General features: G+C 35.6%; 1 protein-coding gene and 1 pseudogene across 1 annotated transcript; one reads left to right on the top strand and one right to left on the bottom strand.

Annotated features, from left to right (window-relative positions):
• Positions 1 to 2,604: 2,604 nt before the first annotated feature.
• LOC139854877 (uncharacterized) lies at positions 2,605 to 4,115 on the top strand (annotated as a pseudogene).
• A 202-nt stretch (positions 4,116 to 4,317) lies between these two features.
• Positions 4,318 to 8,238, bottom strand: LOC139854878 (uncharacterized). Its single transcript, XM_071844152.1, has 5 exons — positions 8,124 to 8,238; positions 5,818 to 6,080; positions 5,526 to 5,737; positions 4,765 to 5,032; positions 4,318 to 4,629 (listed from the first exon to the last, which is right to left on the bottom strand). The coding sequence occupies exons 1-5, from the start codon at positions 8,236 to 8,238 to the stop codon at positions 4,318 to 4,320; spliced, it is 1,170 nt and encodes a 389-aa protein (XP_071700253.1).
• Between the last annotated feature and the right edge of the window lie 11,999 nt (positions 8,239 to 20,237).

The raw sequence follows: 20,237 nt of genomic DNA on the forward strand, positions 1-20,237 counted from the left end.
ACAGTGCATAATATCTTCAAACTTCTTTGTTGAGGTGGTTGGCTCTATTTTTGCTGACATTGTTAGTTGAATTAGGTGGCAAATTTTCATAACTCCTATTGAAAACTGGATTTTAGGGACTATTTTTAATGATAAAACACATTCTCCAATTAAAAACGATAAATTAATGCATAATGAAGCCTTCAAAAGTCACATCTAATTGTTCATTAGATACACTTAGAACCAACTAAAACTAACAAAAAAATCTTATATAATCATGTAGCATAAAAAATGTCCACTTATGGTTGTAGTTTTGTTGCACATCTTCTAGTTAATTACAACAACCTATCCCATCCCCAATATATATACCATCCATGCAAAAACCTGAATAATTAGCAAGCACAAAATGGCTCCAACTCTTCAACACAACACTTGCAAAGAAAATGTTGTTAAACAAGATAACTTTAAAGAGGAAGAAGATGATGATGATCTTTTTGAGATCGATTTAGAAGCGGTAGAAAACCTTCCACCACCACATTATTGGGAAAGTTATTTGACTTCAACTGCAAACACCCTTTTCGCCAATTGTTTGGTCCCTATAGCCGATGTTTCGTCTGCTGTACCTATGGCTAATTACTCAAATGATGCAAAACAAACGCGATTAGGATCAGGAACAACGACGAGGGTTATATGGGTAAGAGGTGCAGAGCCATTTCAAAATTTTCAAAGGGTTTCGTCTTCTTGTGATTTGAGTAATTTGTTGCAAAAGACATTGAATGTTTCATCAACTTTCAACCAAGCAACATAAAGAATTTGATGACTTAGTTGTGACTTCTTTGTAATATTTAGTCTTGTTGAACTTGTGTGACTTCACGTGAAGCTAAATATCATGTATTTGTAAAAAAGTTGATACATGATATTAGTTTCAAGATAAATGAAGTAAACAAGGATGGTTCAATGAATTTTTTTTTTAAATAGTAATAATACATTTAAATGTTAATGTTAAAATTTGTTTTACAAAAATAGTAAAACCGGAGTTTGAAACTCCGGTTTGTCACTTTTTACCCGAAACCGGAGTTGGGAACTCCGGTTTGCGTCCTCTCTCCTCAGATTTATGCAATTATGACCATTGAAAATAAACTATCGGTACGCAAACCGGAGGGTAAAAAGTGACAAACCGGAGTTTCAAACTCCGGTTTTACTATTTTTGTAAAACAAATTTCAACATTTCTATTTTTGTAACATTTAAATGTATTATTACTATTCCAAAAAAAAAAAAATCATGTTTAATTATATCATGTTCAAGGTAATTAACATGCTTCACAATTCTAATATGCTTCACAATTCTCAGCTTACAATGTATTTGTTTAAACAACTTATTTCATTTAGAATTAAGTTTATTCAGATACTTTGAATCGTTCAAATAATGAACCATTTATCGCTAAATTAGCTGATTTTATCTAACGCATCCTAATTAAGACTCAACAACAACAAAAACAATAAAACCCAATACTACATGAGTGGTGTATGTGGGCCTAATTAAGACTCAAGTGACTTGTAATAATTAATAAAATTAAATAATTAAAAATAAAAAACGGGATAATGTATTTTTACGTACTCTCATAACCAGTATGTTAGTTACACTATTAAGTTAAAAGAGACGTTAAAATTTATTTAATGAACTCGTAATTCTATATATATTCATTTGAAAAATGAATGAACAGCAAACTTCAATTGATTTTGCAACTTTGAAAATCGATATTTTTAAACGTTAAATATTAAATATAGTAACAATTAAACAAGTGCAACCATGAATCAGTGGTAATATTTGCTAGATGTTTACCGAAGGGACGCAGGTTTAATTCCTGGGTCCATCTACAATTTTTTTCCCTTTTTCTTTCTTTAATACTACTATTTACCCATATTATTCTCCTTTTTACAATTTCCATAATTTCTCCCTTAATGTTTTTTATTTTTAGTTCATTACTTTCACTTTCATTCTTTTATTTTTGAATCCTTTTTTGAATCTAACTTTTCCTACAATATTTATTTGACATCTTTTTTTAACCACTTTTTATATATATTTTATTTAAAATATATTTTTACTTTTTTTTTTCTTTTTCTTTACAACTGTTTTTCTACTCTCACACTTTACTACACTGTTAAATAACAAGAATATTTGTTGATTTTAATTATTAATTTGAAACATATTTTCTCTTTGATTTTGTTAGAGTTATTAACGTTTAAATATTTAATTTAAAACATAGGTTATGTACAACGAAAAACTGAGTATGTTATATATAAAAAGGGGTCCGCCGCTGTAGCGCGCGGCTGACCCTAAAACTTGTTTTCTTAAATACAAAATAATGAACCTCATTTGCTTTTTTTGCTTGTTGAATTTAAATGGTAATGTCTATCACTCGTTAAACTTAATAACATAGCTCGTTAGTTTTTTTTAACAACGAGATTGGAGTCGCTGACGGAGGATTGTTTTCACCAGCCGGTCATATCAGTCTCACGTGTCAATGATGTTCTACCGAATAACTGCCATATGACAGAATTTGTGTGTAGTCACACCTTGGAAAGCACCCGTAAACCACTATCATATGACAGACTCAGACAGTTATGCCTCCAGAAAACTCAATAACCAATTGCAAAGCAAATGACATTATGAAATCCCAGGTGAGACTCGAACTCGAGACATCACTGAAGCCATAATGGCGGTAATCAATCAGCTAAATGGAGATGGTTAACATAGCTCGTTAGTGATTACTCCGTATATATTTAGGATCGACATTAATCGAGTCAACAACAAAAGTCGATTTATTGGCGACTTGACTGTCGCTTAGAGCCTAAATTGAACTTCGAGCAAGTTTAAAACCCATGGAAATTTGATTCTACCATTTTCATGGCGTCTTATAATTTTTGTTTTTTTGTTAACCTACTTATTGGCCGGATGTTCATTTGGAAGCAATGACTCTTTCCATAGAATATTGAGAAGAAGAACTTTCTCTACTCTTGTAGTGTCTCACTCTGTGTGGAGAAATGACTTTTCTTTATATTAGAATTGAAGAAAGATTGTCTACATCTTACCTCCCCGTACCACACTTATATGGGATTAGATTTTGTTTTGGGTTTTGTTGTTGTTGTTTTTGTATTAGAAAATTACTTAATAAGTGCTTCATTGAGCTCAATATCAGTTCCAAGCTTCAAATTTTAGAATCTAGTTTGAACTCAAGCTCGAAACTATGTTAGGTAACCAGAATCGAGTATATAATGTTTGAACTAACAATTTAGTACTGTTAACTAAAGGACTATTAATACAAAATATCCATACTTCAAGACCTAATTTTACAATTTGCCCAAAGATGCATTGCAGAGTGAGCAGGAGTTGCCCATAGAAATGTAAAATCCTTGGATGTATAGAGATTTATCAAATTATTATGGTAAACCCTAGAAGAAATTCATCATACCCATATAATGAAAACCCAATCTACAACACAGAAATTAACAATACTGCTCAATTTCAAACCCTAGAATCAAGATTGAAACTTTTCTTGAAAAGCCCCAGTCTTTCCCTTTTTTGTTATCAATTTTCCTAATCTTAACATGGGGTTTCCTCGGATTCCAAAAAAAATCACTAATTCAACCAAACCCTGATAAAAGATTCAATCTTTACAATGATCAAGATTCTGAAGCTAATATCATTAGATACAAATCTCAGTTCCCATCTCCAATTACAAAAGATACCAGGGGTTGGTTACTGGATCCTGTTTCAATTGCTCTTGAATCAGGCATTAATGGGGGAGCATTAATTTGTGCTTCAATTCATGTTGGTGAAATTAGACCTGGTGGGTTAAGAGGGAATCATAGACACCATACTTGTAATGAGACATTATTGATTTGGGGCGCTCGAACGATGTTTCGAGTAGAACAATGCGAATAAAAAAGGTTATGATCAAGTTACATTATCTGAAAATGATGTTGCAGTTGCTGTTAGTCCAGCTGGTACTGCTCATGCTTTGGTTAATATTGATTCTACAAAAAGTACATTTTTCATTGGTTGTCAAGATAGTGTGATTACTTATAGCAAGTCTACTTCTGATTTTAATGTTTGGGATGATCTTAATTTATAGTAGCTTTTTTATTGCTATAAATCTAACAAATTTATAACATTTCATGCATTTTATTGATACAATTGATACTGCTATAGTGATATATAAGCACCTTGCTTGTGAGAATAGAATGTGATTCAGCAGAGCTAAGTACAAAAGTTCAGCAACTAAACGAACAAAAAAGCAACAGTTTGTCGTTGTTCTTGAATTTCAACGTGTAAAGCTAACTTTCGACATTATTAAGTGCTTTAAGAATATCATCTGCGACTCCATCATGATGAATAAACATGTGTCCACCGCCAGTGACCTCATGATACTTGACCCATATAAGTTTTTTTGCGATATAACGTTGCAGTGTCACAGGCACAATTAAGTCTTGATCACCCATCCATAAATGAACTGACCCGTTGTTGTTTGGAAACGGATCTTCAATGTCCAACGGGTCGAAATCCCACTTTCCAAATCCAATATTTAAGTCACGATAGAGCGACTCATATTCTCCTTGTTGTGTTGGGTATAATTGCATCAATTGTAACTTCAACACATTATAAATAGATTAGTACCATAAGCATATGTACAACCATACAATTGTGTATTTTTAGTGTTGCTAAATGTGCTTGACAATATATGCCTAAAAACATGTATAACTATTTATTGTGACTTGTAGTACCTGATTTGGATCCATGACTTCAAACATCTTTGAAACAACTCGTCTATCTGGGAGAGAAAGACACGCAATGTTTTTATCGATTAAAGAAAAAGACGGAAACCATTTCTGAGTATTCCACCAGTAACTCAACCATGGTACGTAGTGAGCAACTCGGTAAACCCATTGATCCTGTTTAAGTTGTCGCGAAAATGCTTCGTTTGTTATATTTATAGGGAGGTTAGGCCACCAGTAATTCACAGCCGGAGCCATAAGAATTGCTCCTGCAAGCCTGTTAATTTATCACATAATTATGGGGTGTTTGGGATTACTTTTATAAATGCTTATATGCTTGTTATCAGAGTATGGGTATGTTTGGTAAGGAGCTTTTTGGAACCTTTAGCTTCAAGAGTTTAGGAAAAAACTTGTATCTATTAAAAAGCTTTGTTTGGTTAAATGCGCTTAAAGCATTTAGACGAAGGGACAAAGCTAGAAGCTGGAATCTGAAAGCTCTTAGAATTAGCGTTTAGGAAAAGTTCATAGTTTTTGTTATTTTACTCTCTTTAACAGTTTCAACTACTCTGTTAAACACCTAAATAGATCTAGAAAGCAAACAGTTACCAGCTACTAGCTACCAGCGGTCAGCTAGTTTTCCAAACATATTGTATTTTTTTAAAGCATATGTGCAAATTTCTTGTAACTGCTTATATGTTCATCTTACATAAATAAGATGCACAAAAATAAGCATAATGACACCCAAGATACTTTTAAGATTTGTAACAAACCTGTTAGGGATGTACTTAAGACAAGACCAAATAACCTGTCCACCCATTGAATATCCGGCCACATAAAACTTCGGTCCCAGGTTTAACTGGTCACCGAGCTCCTCGATATCCAACACCAAACTTTTCACAGTTCGTTTAGTATCAGGGTCACTCTCTCCATAACCAGGCCGATCTAACGCAACAATATACACTCCTAGTTCTTCAAAAACAGCCTGCAAAATTAACCATTATTAGGCCTGAAATTTGGCATGCTATATTATTAAACTTGGAGTAATTAATTAAGAATATGTACAGGTGAGGCTGCTGTAGCAAATGCATTATTGTACTTGCTATTGAGAAAACCATGGACAAATATTATTTTAAATTTTGCTGTATCTTTTGGTACACCGGTTTCTATATACGACAAATATCTTCCATCGCGAAGCTTTATTCTTGGGGACGTAACGGGAGGTCCATCGGGTGATCCTAATGTTTTAGGAGGTGGCGGAACAGCTGTTCGATAAATCCAGGCGGTGAACCCAGCGATGAAGACCAGTAAAAATTTCTTCAAGATTGCTAGAAAAAATTAAATAAATGATCAAAGTGTATTTTATCATGATATAAGTTTAGTTGTTAAAAAGATTGATTGAGGGTTTGGAATGAAATAAAATTGTGAAATGATGAAATCTCACCTTGTGACATTGTTTGTTGTTGATTAAAGATGATGATGATGATCAAAACAAGTAAACAGCCCCCAAGTGTTTACTAGTTTCAACTGGTGGGTTGAAATGTGTTGGTTGATAACTATAAATTAATCACTATTATCGACAATTTTAATAATTAATTAGAGTGGCAGCTTATATGTTATTTTTAACAATTTGAATGGGTCTTTTATGCTATATAATATTGCTACCGAATATTAGTTCGCTAACATTTTATATAAAAAAAATTTATGGAACAAGATTAGGAGAAGGTATGACGTATGGGATAAGGTTCATTGAGTTAATGGCTTAATGCTTGGTTTAGTGATAATCAAATAATTATTCATTGGTTTGGCTAGTTAGGTTGCTTTGTAGATGTAATGAGTTTGCCTATTTTTGGTAATATTTTTTCTCTTGTGGAATTTCAGTATATTATCCGATGTCATCTGTAAAAATTAAAATAAGTACTATCATAGCAAGAAGGTGTAGTAATTAGCGTCATGATTCCGTAAAAAGTCACGTGTTCAGATTCTATTAATACTCCGTAGTACATAGATATAGAAGATAGAAGATAATATATATGGAAGATATTGTTCAGAACGCTATTAAAGAACAAGTGGTGGATTAAGAACAATATTCGAAAAATATTGTTTAGAGACGATATGATATTGAAGAATAAAGTAACTTTTTTATGAATTAAAAACCTAATGTTAAATTTAATTAGGAAAATATGGTCGATGTGCTATCATTTTCAAAAGTGTTTAACAATATACCTATAATATATGATTATTACAATAATGCTTTCTGACCATGCATCATGGATAATACGTGTACGTTGGTGTGTGATGCATGATACGCCGAACACCAAGGCAAACAAACACGTGGTGAGGATACACGTACTAACCAACCGGCAACACACATGGTGCGTGTTGCTCGTTTCATAAGACGTCCATTTCAGTTTTAAACCTCACACACACCAAACACCGTCAAAATATGTACCAAAAGGCGATTTTCCATTAGTCGTTCGGTTCATCACTGTTTTTGCTTGTCGATCATTTAATTATATTTAAACTTCAACCTACAATTGTGATTAACCCCCTTTAAGACGCAAGCACACACCAAAAAACCCACATCCGTCTTTAAATTTGTTGATTGGACGAAAATCCGTCAAATCCGACTTATTAAAGTAGTTGATCAAGAAACTAAACATTGACACATCACCCACAATGTTAAACAATCATGTAATATCAAGATTCCATTGGTTTGATTCATTGTTTTTTTCATATATTTCATCGAACACTTGTAATTGTTATGCATTTAAGTTATTTCTATTTCCGAATCAATAACATTCGTATATATAAAACGGAGTATATATTAGTTGTGGTTGCTGTTAAAATGTCATTGATTTGTTTATACTTAGTTTAGTTCTTATGTCTTCTAAAAAGAACGAGAAACTCATTTTTGAGTTGTTAACGTATCAATCAGCAACAAACAACAAATGACCCAACACGCACCACGCATAGCGCACCATGCACTGTGCGTGATGTGTGGAGTATGGTGTGTGCTGTTTCTATGTCTTTTTCTGTTTGTTTGACGGTCGTCGTTGTTTGTTTTCAGGATTATATATCGGTTGAGCTTACACCGAGGAATAAATTGATTATGACCATAGCGACCCAGTTGATGCCGACAGAGTAGGCACGATTCGAATAGAGAATTTACGGGCCATGGGCAAATGTCCGATCTACATATAACGACCCGACCTACGTAAATCTTATGCTTCAGAAGAAGAAGAAGAGACGACATCCATCTAGTGTCCTTATCCAAGACGAACGCGATAATCTTTGGTTTGGGTTGTCCCGTTCATTGACCGTGAGGTTCGGTCGACGTGAATTACTCGTCTTAGGTTCGGTGCGCTTACCTCCATCGATCATTATGTTATTGCCAAGGTTAAGCGGACGACGCCTCCTATTAGGGAACGGATTTCCAGGAAGATGTTGTCGAAGCCACCTTGACTTTCCAAGATATCCAGACATGTTTTGAGAACACCTAAGGGCTAGAGACTAGTGATGATGATCGCGTTAAGGTAGCTATTACTCTGATCTTAGAGATGAGAATGATGGGTAAGCAGCGACATTACAAGATTGACAACACGTTTCTACATTTCATCGAGGATTTTAATAATATAGCACAATGTCCTTAGGGTTCTCGTATATGAGATTATACGTATAAAGGGTTAGAAGACTTTTTTTTTTCAAAGCATGCGCTCGCATTGGGGGTTAAATACACTATTACTAGATTCGTTTGGGTATTTAAGGTATTAATTAGTTGTGTTTATATGAATATGTAGTTCATTTATAAAATTAATACATTATTATTAATTACTGATTAATGAACTTATAAATTGCAAATTTGAATTTGGGAGATGTTCTCGGGGAAAATATGTCGTAAAGCCAGAAGGTCGATGATGGTATTCTGAGGGTTGTTAACTGGTAGCGTCGGAAGAAGGCTACACACGAGGAGTGTCTGTCACTCCTAGACTTGGTAAGTTGTTACTTAATTCCGACCATTATTAAAGTTGACACTCCTAAACTTAGTTTCTTTTATCTAACTTTTAACCTATTGTTTACTTGATGAATCAATGTGGTATTGCTACTGCTAAAAGACCTCCAAGGACGCTGGAGCCTACACCGACAGAGGCAGCGTCCGACTAGTGGGTGGCTTCTTCGTGTAGCTGCTGAGTTGGCTGCTGATGAGTTAGTTGCTACTGAATTGGCAACTGTTGAGTTGCTTGTTGCTTAGTCACAGGTACCGGGACCTCAATCAGCAGGGTACCCCGATCACCACAACACCAATCACCTCCAACACCCCAATCATTACCACCACCACCACCTAATCAACACCACCTCACCGACCACCATCATCTACGTATACCCATCATGTGATGTTCGAGACAAGTTGATTGACCTGACCAGTCAAACTGAAAGGATTTGTCGACGTATTGCCATTCTAGAGCGTCAGGTAATATCGTAAACTTACTTTAAATTTATTCTAGTAATTTGATTTATTCTAGTAATTTTGATTTATATTTTTTTTAAACATAAAAATTTGGTATATCTACAGGAGGATGAGTACGCTTCTGACACATATGTTGCGTCATCGGGTCGGGGGTTACCTACGTTACCGTTACTCGGTTTTCATTAACGTCTGATAAATTAGAGGAGTCATGTCAGCTCACCGTATGCTACACCAGGGCAACATGCCCCTAAATGTGAGAAAAAAATTGTTGAAGAAGAACAACAAACCTTAATCCGTGAACAAGCAAGTGAAAGGGATGAACAAATTCCTGCAACGAACAAGGATGAACTTATTGCAGCTACTAACATGGCTGAACTAATTGGTGCAACTTAAATGAATGAACAAATTACTGATGAAAAGGGTGAAAAATAGTAGCTGAATTAGATATACACGTAGGTATCAAGTTGTTCTTGTCGACCATCTTCAAATAATTGGGCAACTTTTTGAAGTACAAGTACGAACTTTCAATTCAAGAAGTTGATATAATTGAGCATGAGGGTCTAGAGATGATGAAATTAACTTTAAAAGATAAATTTGTGAAGATTGTGTCAGTGGAAGATCTGTATAGACTTGAGATGTTGGAATGGAAGGACATTGTTGTAATGCTAACGTCCGTTAAGGATAAATATTTTAAATTGTGGATTAAATGTGAGATCACTTTTTTCTTAGAATTTTTAAAAGAAAATAAGTTTGTAAGCTAGGAGAATTATGATAACTTCTGTTTTTGCCTTGGGATTATACAAAATGGTAAATTGGCTGGTTTGGCTAAAGAAAAGAAGGATGGGAGGAGGGTTTACAAGTATCAGAAGGGATAACGTTTATGGATAGGATGTATGTGAACGAACCACGACGTGAGAGCTTGTGCTATACAGAACCTAATAGAGTGAAATGCTTTCAACATATGTCTAGACTTCATACCGAACCCCTAAGTCATAATTTAGCATTTCTAGGAGAATATGAAGATGTCTCATGCTTACCTTTTAGAAAAAAACTGATCAGTTGGCTATATGGTGGTGCGAATGTACACAATATCAAAGTAGTCAAAGGACTTGAAGAAGTTGCAGACCAAAACATCGATGAACATCAAATATTTAAATACATGTCTGTTGAAGAAATTCGTCATAACCTTGCTGATTTGAAGAAGAAGCTAAAAGAGAAAACAAAGGCTGGGAAGAAAAGAAGGATGAGAAGAAAAGAAAAAGATAGTTTGTAGGCGTTTGTTTGTAGACGATTGTATGTTGTATATTAATACGTTTGTATGATTATGATGTATATTAACACTGTTTATCTTTTGTAGCGGTTTGTTTATAAATATTAGTATATAATATGCCTTGCACCAGTTTTTTTGGATGGTGATATATTAATCACAATTTTTTATAAATATACTATATACATGCATTAATGAGTTGTAGTGATGAATTTAATCAATGCAACACAATATAATAAAAATAAACTAATTTATTGGAAATGATATGTAATGTTTTTTGCCAAACAAATTAAATAATGCAACATAATAAATTAAACACCGCTAACAAATTAAACGACTCCAAAGGCAGCTTCAACTTGATGATACAAACATATATGTTGCATGATCTAAAAACAACGCAACTTTAATCATCTACTTTTGTTTTAAGGGTAAGTGATCTTGTTGAACACATCTTTAAGATCTCGGTGATCCACCATTTGTTTCAAAACCTTATCATCCACATTCATCTATTTCCTCGGTTCCCCAGATACTCGATATATGACGGGAAAAAAAACTTAGGTAACCGCCCATTACTCCACTTGTCTATCATATTTGTCATCTTTGGTGGGTTCCATATTCATCAAATTATAAGTATGCACTACATAGAGTCAAGTACTTCATATCTAAACTTAAGGCTAAAAAAACTTACATATACACTGCTGGTGGATATGATGGTAACAAGTACGTGGCAACAGTGGAATCTTTTGACACTCGAATGGATTTTTACGGGTGTCTTTTATGGGACAACAACAACCATTGGGTCACCACGTGAATCATAAATAGAGGAGTGTGGGATAACATCTATCTAAGTCCATATTTATAAAAAAAACTCCTCCAAATAATTTAATACGAGGGTTTGTTGAAGTTGATAACTGTTGTAATAACAAACTTTGAATTTTGTGCTCCATTGGCAGTCGCGTAACAATGATAAAGATACGTCTTTTCACAATACCAATCATAATGCTTAGTACTTTCCATCATACATTGTAACAAAACACTCAATGTTGGCCAGAAGCCGCCTCACAAAACTTGTGTTTTAAACAAACTATGTCGTTGAATTTTTATTCATAGGCATCGTCTGTTTAAAAGCACAAGTTTTATGAAGCTGTTTTCGACCAACATGGGATGCTTCTGTTATAGTATATGTATGAGAGTACTCTGAGCATAAGATTAGGATTGCGGGAATACGTATCTTTATCATTGCTACGTGTACTGCTAATGAAGAACACCAATTCAAGGTTTGTTATCCAAACAGTTAGCCACTTCAACAAGCCCTGCGTATTAAAGTAGTTAGAGGAGATTAATATAAATATGGACTTAGATAGATGTTATCCCACTCCTCCATGGTTAAGAGTCACATGTTGTACTTAATGGATGTTGTTGTATAATATAATACACCCATAAGAATCCATTCTAGTGTCAAAAGATTTCACTGTTACGACATACTTATTACCATCATACCACCAATTATGTATTTGTATTTTTTTAGTTTAAGTATAAGTATGAAGTACTTGACTCTAATTAGTGTACACTTAACATTTGATGAAGCTGGAACCACCTAAGAGGACAAATATGATAGACAAGTGGAGTAAGATGGGCAGTTATATGAGTTGTTATTTTCGTTATCTTTCTATCGAGGCTACTGGGGAACCGAGAAGGTAAATGTGGTGAACGAGGTTGATGAAAGGACCCGTTCATACCGATTATAAACGATTCACGATAGTTGATTTCATTGCGAGGTATTTGACCTCTATATGATACATTTTACAAACATTGCATTTGTTTTTAAAAGACAAACTTTCATCACATCGAAAGTTGACAGCATACATACCATTTCATAATATATCCAACTATAAATGACTTAATAATATTCTTGATGAACTTAACGACTCGAATGCAACATCTTTTGAAATATGCCATGAATGACTCCAAGTAATATCTGTAAAATGAGTAAATGCACAGCGGAAGATTTCTTTCATACCTGAGAATAAACATGCTTAAAAGTGTCAACCAAAAGGTTGGTGAGTTCATTAGTTTATCATAATCAATCATTCCATAGTTTTAATAGACCACAAGATTTCATTTTCATAGTTAACTGCAGGAACACTCATCTGCAAAAATTCATTCATATGGTGAACACCTGGTAACCGACATTAACAAATGCATCTAGAATATCCCCAAATATATAGGTACACTCATCTGTATATAAAATCGAAGTACTAAAGCATCCGTAACCCGGATGGGACGTGTCAAAGTCCATAGATCTATCTTCAGGATTCGCGTCAATTTGGGGGTCTGTTCCCAAATTCTTAGGCTACCAAGCTAACAAGGGTGATATTCGGTATAATAATTCAACCATAGAATGTAGTTTCAAGTACTTGTGTCTATTTCGTAAAACAGTTATAAAAGCAGCGCATGTATTCTCAGTCCCAAAATATATATTGCAAAAACATTTAAAAAGGGAGCAAATGAAACTCACTATCCAATATTTTGTAGTAAAAATATTCATACGACGATACTGAAAAATGCAGGGTTGGCCTTGGATTCACGAACCTATATCATTTGTATATTTATTAATATACATATTTGAAATCGAACAAATATATATATATATATATATATATATATATATATATATATATATATATATATATATATATATATATATATATATATATATATATATATATATATATATATGTTTCATATATTCATTTTGTATATAAAAATGTTAATTTTTGTTATGTTATATGTATTAAGTATATCATTTGTATATTAATAACAGTAGTTATAACAATACCAAAATAATATTAATAGTGGTAAAAATGTTTATAATACTTAATATTATTAATAAGATAATAATGTTAATAGTTCTATTAATAATAATAATAATGATAGTAAAAGTAAAAATATTAATTTTATTGTTATTGTTAATTATGGTAATGATTTTGGTAACTACATAATAATACTTACGATAACATAAATAATAATACTTATATCGATAATAATCATAATACTAACTATGGTACCTATAATGATAATTATAATACTAATAATTATTATAATACTAGTAGTAATAATAATAATAATGCTATTAATTATAACATGATTCAAGTACTAATTTTAATGAAATTTATAATAATACTTATAGTATTATTAGTGGTAATAATAATAACAACCTTAATAGTAATATTTATGGTGATAATAATAATTATAGTTATGATAATATCACCTATTTAAATGATAGCAATATGTAATTGTTTTATTATAGTAATACTAATAATTAACTTAACCATAATATTAATAATTATAATTGTGGTTATAATTATAATAATAACAATATTGGCTAGTTAATACCTTAAATGATAATATTAGTAGTTATAATACTAATAATAACATCACTAATAATTGTTGGTCCCTTGATAACAACAGGAGTATTGTAGAGGGGGGGGGGGGGTGTGAATACAATTTTTTTTTAATTAACTTAACAGTTAAACACGATTAGTATTCAAGCATGTAAATTAAATAGAGTCACATGTAATTTTCAACGGTTATTCTTTATTGATTGAATCACAAAGAATCACAACTATCCTTGGCGGAATGATAGTTGGTTGATACAGATTACCTAGAATATAGCTAAGAGGTAAACTAAAAGCTATTACACATTTTTGACTCTACATAAATAAACCAACACCACTAGTTGTTACAATAGTGGATACAATAATTTATAGTAGTCCTATTAACCGTGTAATGGTTCTATTGTCCACTGGTACATAGGATGTCTGTACTTGTGGGGACAACTGCATCAGAGAGCATGCTCTCCTCTTTCCTCTTTGGTAGCTATTTGTAGGAACACCCCAATTCGGTTTGGCATCACTATTTGATTAAACAAATAGAATGTTGTGTTCCCTAGGTGTTGACAAAGTATAACCCATGTCTGCACATGCGTTAAACTTCTGCATTCCCACGTGGTCTTGTAAGGTCACTTGTCAGCCGCCGACGCGTGTCCTTTTCTGTTCAACTTTGTCTTTAACTTCTGTTGAATAGTACAATTGATGTAGACCACTCGGAAAACTACTATGCTTATAATGGAGTATAGCTGTCTTGTGTAGTAAGCTGCATTCCAGCTGTACTGGTTCTTCATTGTTGAGACACTTGATATTCTTGAACTGCTGAGTACACATCCTGTGCTGATTGAAGAACACTGTCTACCTTGTGCTGGTAGACTGATCAGCAAACTACACTCGACACAGCAATATCTACTGTCTATACATAAACAAACTTGTGCTGGCTGCACATAACATTTTAGTGCAAATAAATTACATTTTTGTCATAATTAAATCCTTAATTATTTTGGGGACTCAACAATCTCTCCCTACTTGATGATGACAAAACCTATGACATATAGAGAAAACACTAAAGCTAGCACAGAGGGACCTAATGAAAAATGGGCAGTAAATTTGTCGCTTTTAAGTTTGTTTTTGGGATCTTTTGCTGAGTTATCTATATCTTATAATTTGATATAATTTTGAAGATAAACTCATTTCACTTTCATTACAACAGAGTATATACAGTAATTACAAGAACATCATAATGAAAAATGAAATAAACAAAAGATACAATTTGAGCACTAGAGGGCTATCTATCTTTATCTTTATCTAATTCCTCTTCAGATAGCTCCTCTTGTTTGATTTTCCAGGCTTCAGGAAATAGGATAGGTATATCAGCAGGATCAAATACAGGGATATGAGGAGGTAGAATGATGGGATCTCTTCTTTGTGGGCCTTCACCAGTAGATTTCTTTCCTTTAGGTTTTTGAGAAAGTATTTCTTCTACGTTTACTACTGGTGCATTCCCAAATTTTGTAGCTTTGTTGAAGAGTTCTTGGAGTTCTGGCTCCAATATCTTTTTAATACCACTTTCAGCTTTACCAATGAATTACTCCAATATCTCCATCCATTCACTGAATCCTAAGGATCGTAACTCATCATAATTTACCCTTTCTTGAACATTATTCTCCCTGCTGACATTGAAAGCTCTTTTTGAGCCTCTGTGCACTTTGATGATCTTGCTGGGATTTGATCTTCTGTTCATCACATCACCATACCTGCTCCTATAATAATGATCAGATAGTTCTATGGTTCGGGCAGTTTCTATAGGAGCAATAGCCGGTGCTTTCTCAATAGCTTCTAGTTCATCAAGGGCCTTATCCTGTTCCTTGACAATGGCTTTAGCTAATTTGAGGGACTCAGCCTCTTACTTTCTATCAGCAGCCAATTTGTCTTCTACATCCTGAAGCCTTAACCTCTCAGCGAGTTCAGCATCAGCAGCCTCCCTTCTTTGCCTTTCAGCTTCTAAGCCCAACAGATAATCATCGGCAGTAATTTTCAGGGACTTTGCTGTTTCAATCATCTTTCTACCCTCTTCAGTTCTAAGGGCAGCACGATACTGCCTTAGATCCATACCTAGCTGGCGAGCCTCTTGAAATTGAGCTTTCTCCTCATCAGTAGAGAGCCTTTGACCAATGTTATTTAAGTATACACCAATTTCAATGCCATAAGTCAAGGCAGTGATGTAGAATGGCTGATCAAGAGGATGATGCGGCAATCTAACTTGGAGTATCCTTTCATTAATAGCTGCTTGTCTTTACTCAAGCAATTCTGGTACAGTGATCTCCAGCCTGTAAGCCTCTCTTTCATCTGGATTCATTCTAAATAGATCTGGCTCACCACGGGCAACTGAATCATCTTCCCAAGATCTGTGTTTACCATGATGTTTTGGGAAAGATGGAGGATACATGATTGATTCACCTATGTTAGATGAACTCACTGGAAACTGATTAACACGATTATCCTGTGTTTTGTTAAAATAAGTGAGGGTCCTGGGAGAGATAGGTGATTGAACAAATAAGTGATCTCTTCTACCTCAGACTGTAAAGTCAGCAGAATTAACCGTATCATCATCTTGATTAGAACCCAACACATCCACCTTTGCTGGGTCTTCAACACTTGTTTCACCCAGCAGCACACTACTGGCTGGGTCTTCATTCACAGCACTCCTTGCTATGTCTTCAGTACCAGCTGACTGATTAGTATCAGCTGGCACAACTGCCATAGTATCTTCATCAGCTGCCTCAAATAGGGGTCCTTTCCTTAGGGGCTGGTTGTCTCTAGGAGCAGATTTCACCCTTTGTTTGTCAATTGGCTTGGGTTCAGCTGATGGTTTTTGTGTTGATACTGGTTCTTGTGGTGGCAGATAGATAACAATAGCAAGATGCTCCCCCTGAACATCAACATCTGCTGGCTGTTGTTGTGTAGCTGGCTAAGTAGACGATACTGGTCGAGAAGATGAGCTAGTTTCTAACATTGCATCTAGCCATTTCATAAATACATCAGCTCTAACTCCTCCTGAATCAGTAGAAGCTAAATAGTCTTTCATCTCTTCAGGAGTTATCTTCTTTATTCTATCTGCTCGCTCAGCATACAGCTTGGCTTTCTTTTTATCATACTTGATCATGAACTTAGCATTTCTTTTCAGGGTAGCCCTTTTATATTCTTCAATGCTGATCAGATCATCATAAATTTCATGCTTATCAGGAGTGAAGGTTCACCTACGCTCAATTTTAAGTCTTTTTAGAGCAGCATAGGCCCCAAACTTAGCGTTGAAAGCAGCATCTAATTCCTGATGTCTCTTCTGATGTCTCTCCATTTTTCTTTTCATTTTACGTTCAATGGTTTGAGAAACAACAAAAGATTCAGTAACAGCCAATTCAGAAACGTCACTGGGCTTACTGCCAGAACCAATATCATCCACTGATGTGGCAGACACACTGGGTTGAGATTCACCAGCTGCCTGTACACCAGCTTCAGTATGAGCGTTGCTGGGCTTAGTGCCAGTACCATCACCACCATCATCACCATCTCTCCTTTGCTGTTTAGGAGCCTTTTCATGCCCATGCTCCCCCTCAGATTATTTTCTCTTTGTGGACTTCTTTCTAGACTTCTTCTCCCCCTTTTTATCATCAGCAGGGGCAGAAGGGTAAGCAGGGGAGACCTGTGCATCAAGGTCACTATCTGACTGAGGAACAGAGAAAGCAAAAATGTTCCAGTCAGCATCAGTAGGAGAAAGATGGGCACCAGGATCTACGCCATATTGTCTTAGGCAGAGGTTGGAAGTTCGAACTTCATTTCTAGCAACACTCATGGCCATTTGTTAGACATCAGCCCTAACATCAGCTTGAAGAGCAGCCATTCGTTGCATTACCTCCACCATTTGAACATAAGCTGAGGCAGGAATCATAGTAGCCATTTGCTGTTCCTGCGAATCTAATCTCTCTGACAATACCCTATTCTTCTCATTAAGAAAGAGAATTCTGCGATTAGCAGCATCCAAATCAGCTTGAAGACGGGCAATATCCTCAGTATACTCATTGTGAGAGATGATTCGGTTCTTTAAATCCTCCTCCGCTTGATGTTGTTTGACAATGGCTTCCACCGCAAGATCTGCAAAGGCACATACTTGTTTGAGCTGGGCTTCAATGGATGAAGTTGTAACTTGCCCAGCTGTTTGTATGGCTTCAGTCATTCTATCAACAATGGCAGAGCAGATGGTGTTTTGTAGATCTGGTGTAACTTCAGCTAATGTCTTATATAGACAGCCAAAGTGGAGATCGCAGCCACCTCATTAGCATTAAACTTAGTATAGCTGGTGGAGGGCGATCACTAGCAGCTAACACAGGAGTACCTCCGTGGGGTGGTGGAGGTGGAAGGTCAGAGCCTGACTCGTCACCATGATCACCATCATTTTTACCTTCACCCGAAGATTTAGAACCACTGGTATCCTTGTCAACATCATTATCAGCATCATCAGTGAGATCCACTGATTTATCTTTGGAGCCAGTCACATTATCATGAATGAATGGCTCTTCCTTACCAGTACCTTTATCAACATCACCATCAGATGAAGAAGATGATGAGGAAGAAGCTGATGAGGAAGAAGGTACTGGCGAATCAGGAAGTTTTTGCATGATAAATTTACCAGTAGTGGGATCTCTGATGAACTTGAGAGGCCTCCATGTACCAGGCCATGGAGAAGCAGCTGGAGCCATACCAAAATAGTGATAGTATGGCTGCTCATTGATCTGTTCTAAAGTGGCCAGCCTCTCATATACCTCTTCTCTTGCTGGTCGATCAAGCTGAGACAACATTTCAGTCAGCTCTTCTCTAGGTAGTTTACTGGCTGACACCAGAGCACTTTGGGGATCAATAGTCAGCTGATCCACCAGCAAAGCAACTCTGGGAGTGATGGATGCTCCCCGATAGATGAAGTTAGGTAAAACTTCATCAGGATCTGGTACCTGGCACACATATGGCTTCTTCTCATCAGAAGCAGTAGCCTGAGATGAATCAGTAGTGGCAGTAGCAGAGGTACCAGCATCCATAATGAGTTTCGTAGAACCAGTAGCAACAGTACGTAACTGTGCAGTAGGTGAAGAAGCAGCATCTGCAGCACCTCTAAAGAAAGTATCCGGTGTTGAATCAGAAACCTGTAGATTACCAGCGGGATCCACAGTAATAAATTGTCTCGATTGAAGATCAGAAACATCCGGAATACTAATAGAACCAGTGACATGTGTAGAATAGGCAGCATCTACTGTAATAAGCTCATCAGTAAGCACCACGTCATCCTGGTCACCACCCGTAGTAATTTCCTATGTAACAGCAGTTGGAGGAGTAACGGTGGTAGAACAGTAACATCAATATCAAGAACCTCCTTAACAATATTACCAATGACCTTTTCAAGTGCAGGAGGAGGTTCCATTATCATCTCCTCAACCACTACATAATCAGTGGTTGAAGCAGCAATACCAGAGACAGTATGAGGAGTAGCAGAAATATCAGCAGTAGCTAAGTCCTCATTATCAGTAAGAACAGTGAAACCAGCAACCACATTGTCTCTAGTAGAGCCAGCAGCAGTAGAGACAACAGTACTAGCATCAGCACCACCAGTAGGCAAATCAGTAGCACCACCACCAGTAGCAGAAGCAGAGAGCTCATCAGTAGAAACATTAACATCCTTTTCTTGCTCCCCCTCTGCCTGTTCATCTACCTTGCTAAGAACTGAAACAAAAGAACATTTTATGTTAACAACTATAGAACCAAATAATTTGACTCCACAATTGCATCTGTTGTTGGTCTCTATGGATAGACTGGTGGTTCAGTTAGCCCTTTGATTGAGACAGAGTTAGGTGTCTGTAAGTGCAGCTGTGACTCTACTGACTCATTGGCAACACATGTTGACCCAGATAGTGTAAGAGTTCTGGCTGGTAATGATGTAGGAGTGAGACTCTTATCATGATCCAAGTAACACATTGGCTGTGTAGTATCCTGAGCTGGTTCAACACGATGAGGACCCAGCTCAAGTCTGCTTTGGGGGTCAGTTATGTGCTCTGCTGGTTGTACTGTCAGCAGAGGATATAGCATTAAGTTCAATTTAGAAAAATGTGGAAGTGTCTGGTTAGAAGAGTATGGGTTGCTACTCTTCTTAACACTAGTTTTAAAACCAGTCAGCTTGGGAGCCAAGGTTATACCTTTAACTCTACTTTCATTTTTCAAGTCAGCAGTTAAAATGTTTTCAATTAAGTTAGAATTTTCTGCTGTTTGGTCTAGAAACGCACCAGGTTCCATACCCACATCTTTGCAGGAGTAGCAG

The sequence above is a fragment of the Rutidosis leptorrhynchoides genome, chromosome 6 (genome assembly GCF_046630445.1).
Source record: "Rutidosis leptorrhynchoides isolate AG116_Rl617_1_P2 chromosome 6, CSIRO_AGI_Rlap_v1, whole genome shotgun sequence".
Classification (NCBI taxonomy): Eukaryota; Viridiplantae; Streptophyta; class Magnoliopsida; order Asterales; family Asteraceae; genus Rutidosis; species Rutidosis leptorrhynchoides.

Bases quoted from the DNA above. Each gene is read 5' to 3' on its own strand.
- LOC139854878 (XM_071844152.1), bottom strand. From the start codon at position 8,238: ATGTCTGGATATCTTGGAAAGTCAAGGTGGCTTCGACAACATCTTCCT. The intron at 5,738-5,817 runs GTACATATTCTT...TTAATTTTGCAG, and splicing joins TTGCTACAGCAGCCTCACCT to GCTGTTTTTGAAGAACTAGG. The intron at 4,630-4,764 runs GTACTACAAGTC...AATGTGTTGAAG, and splicing joins AAGTCATGGATCCAAATCAG to TTACAATTGATGCAATTATA.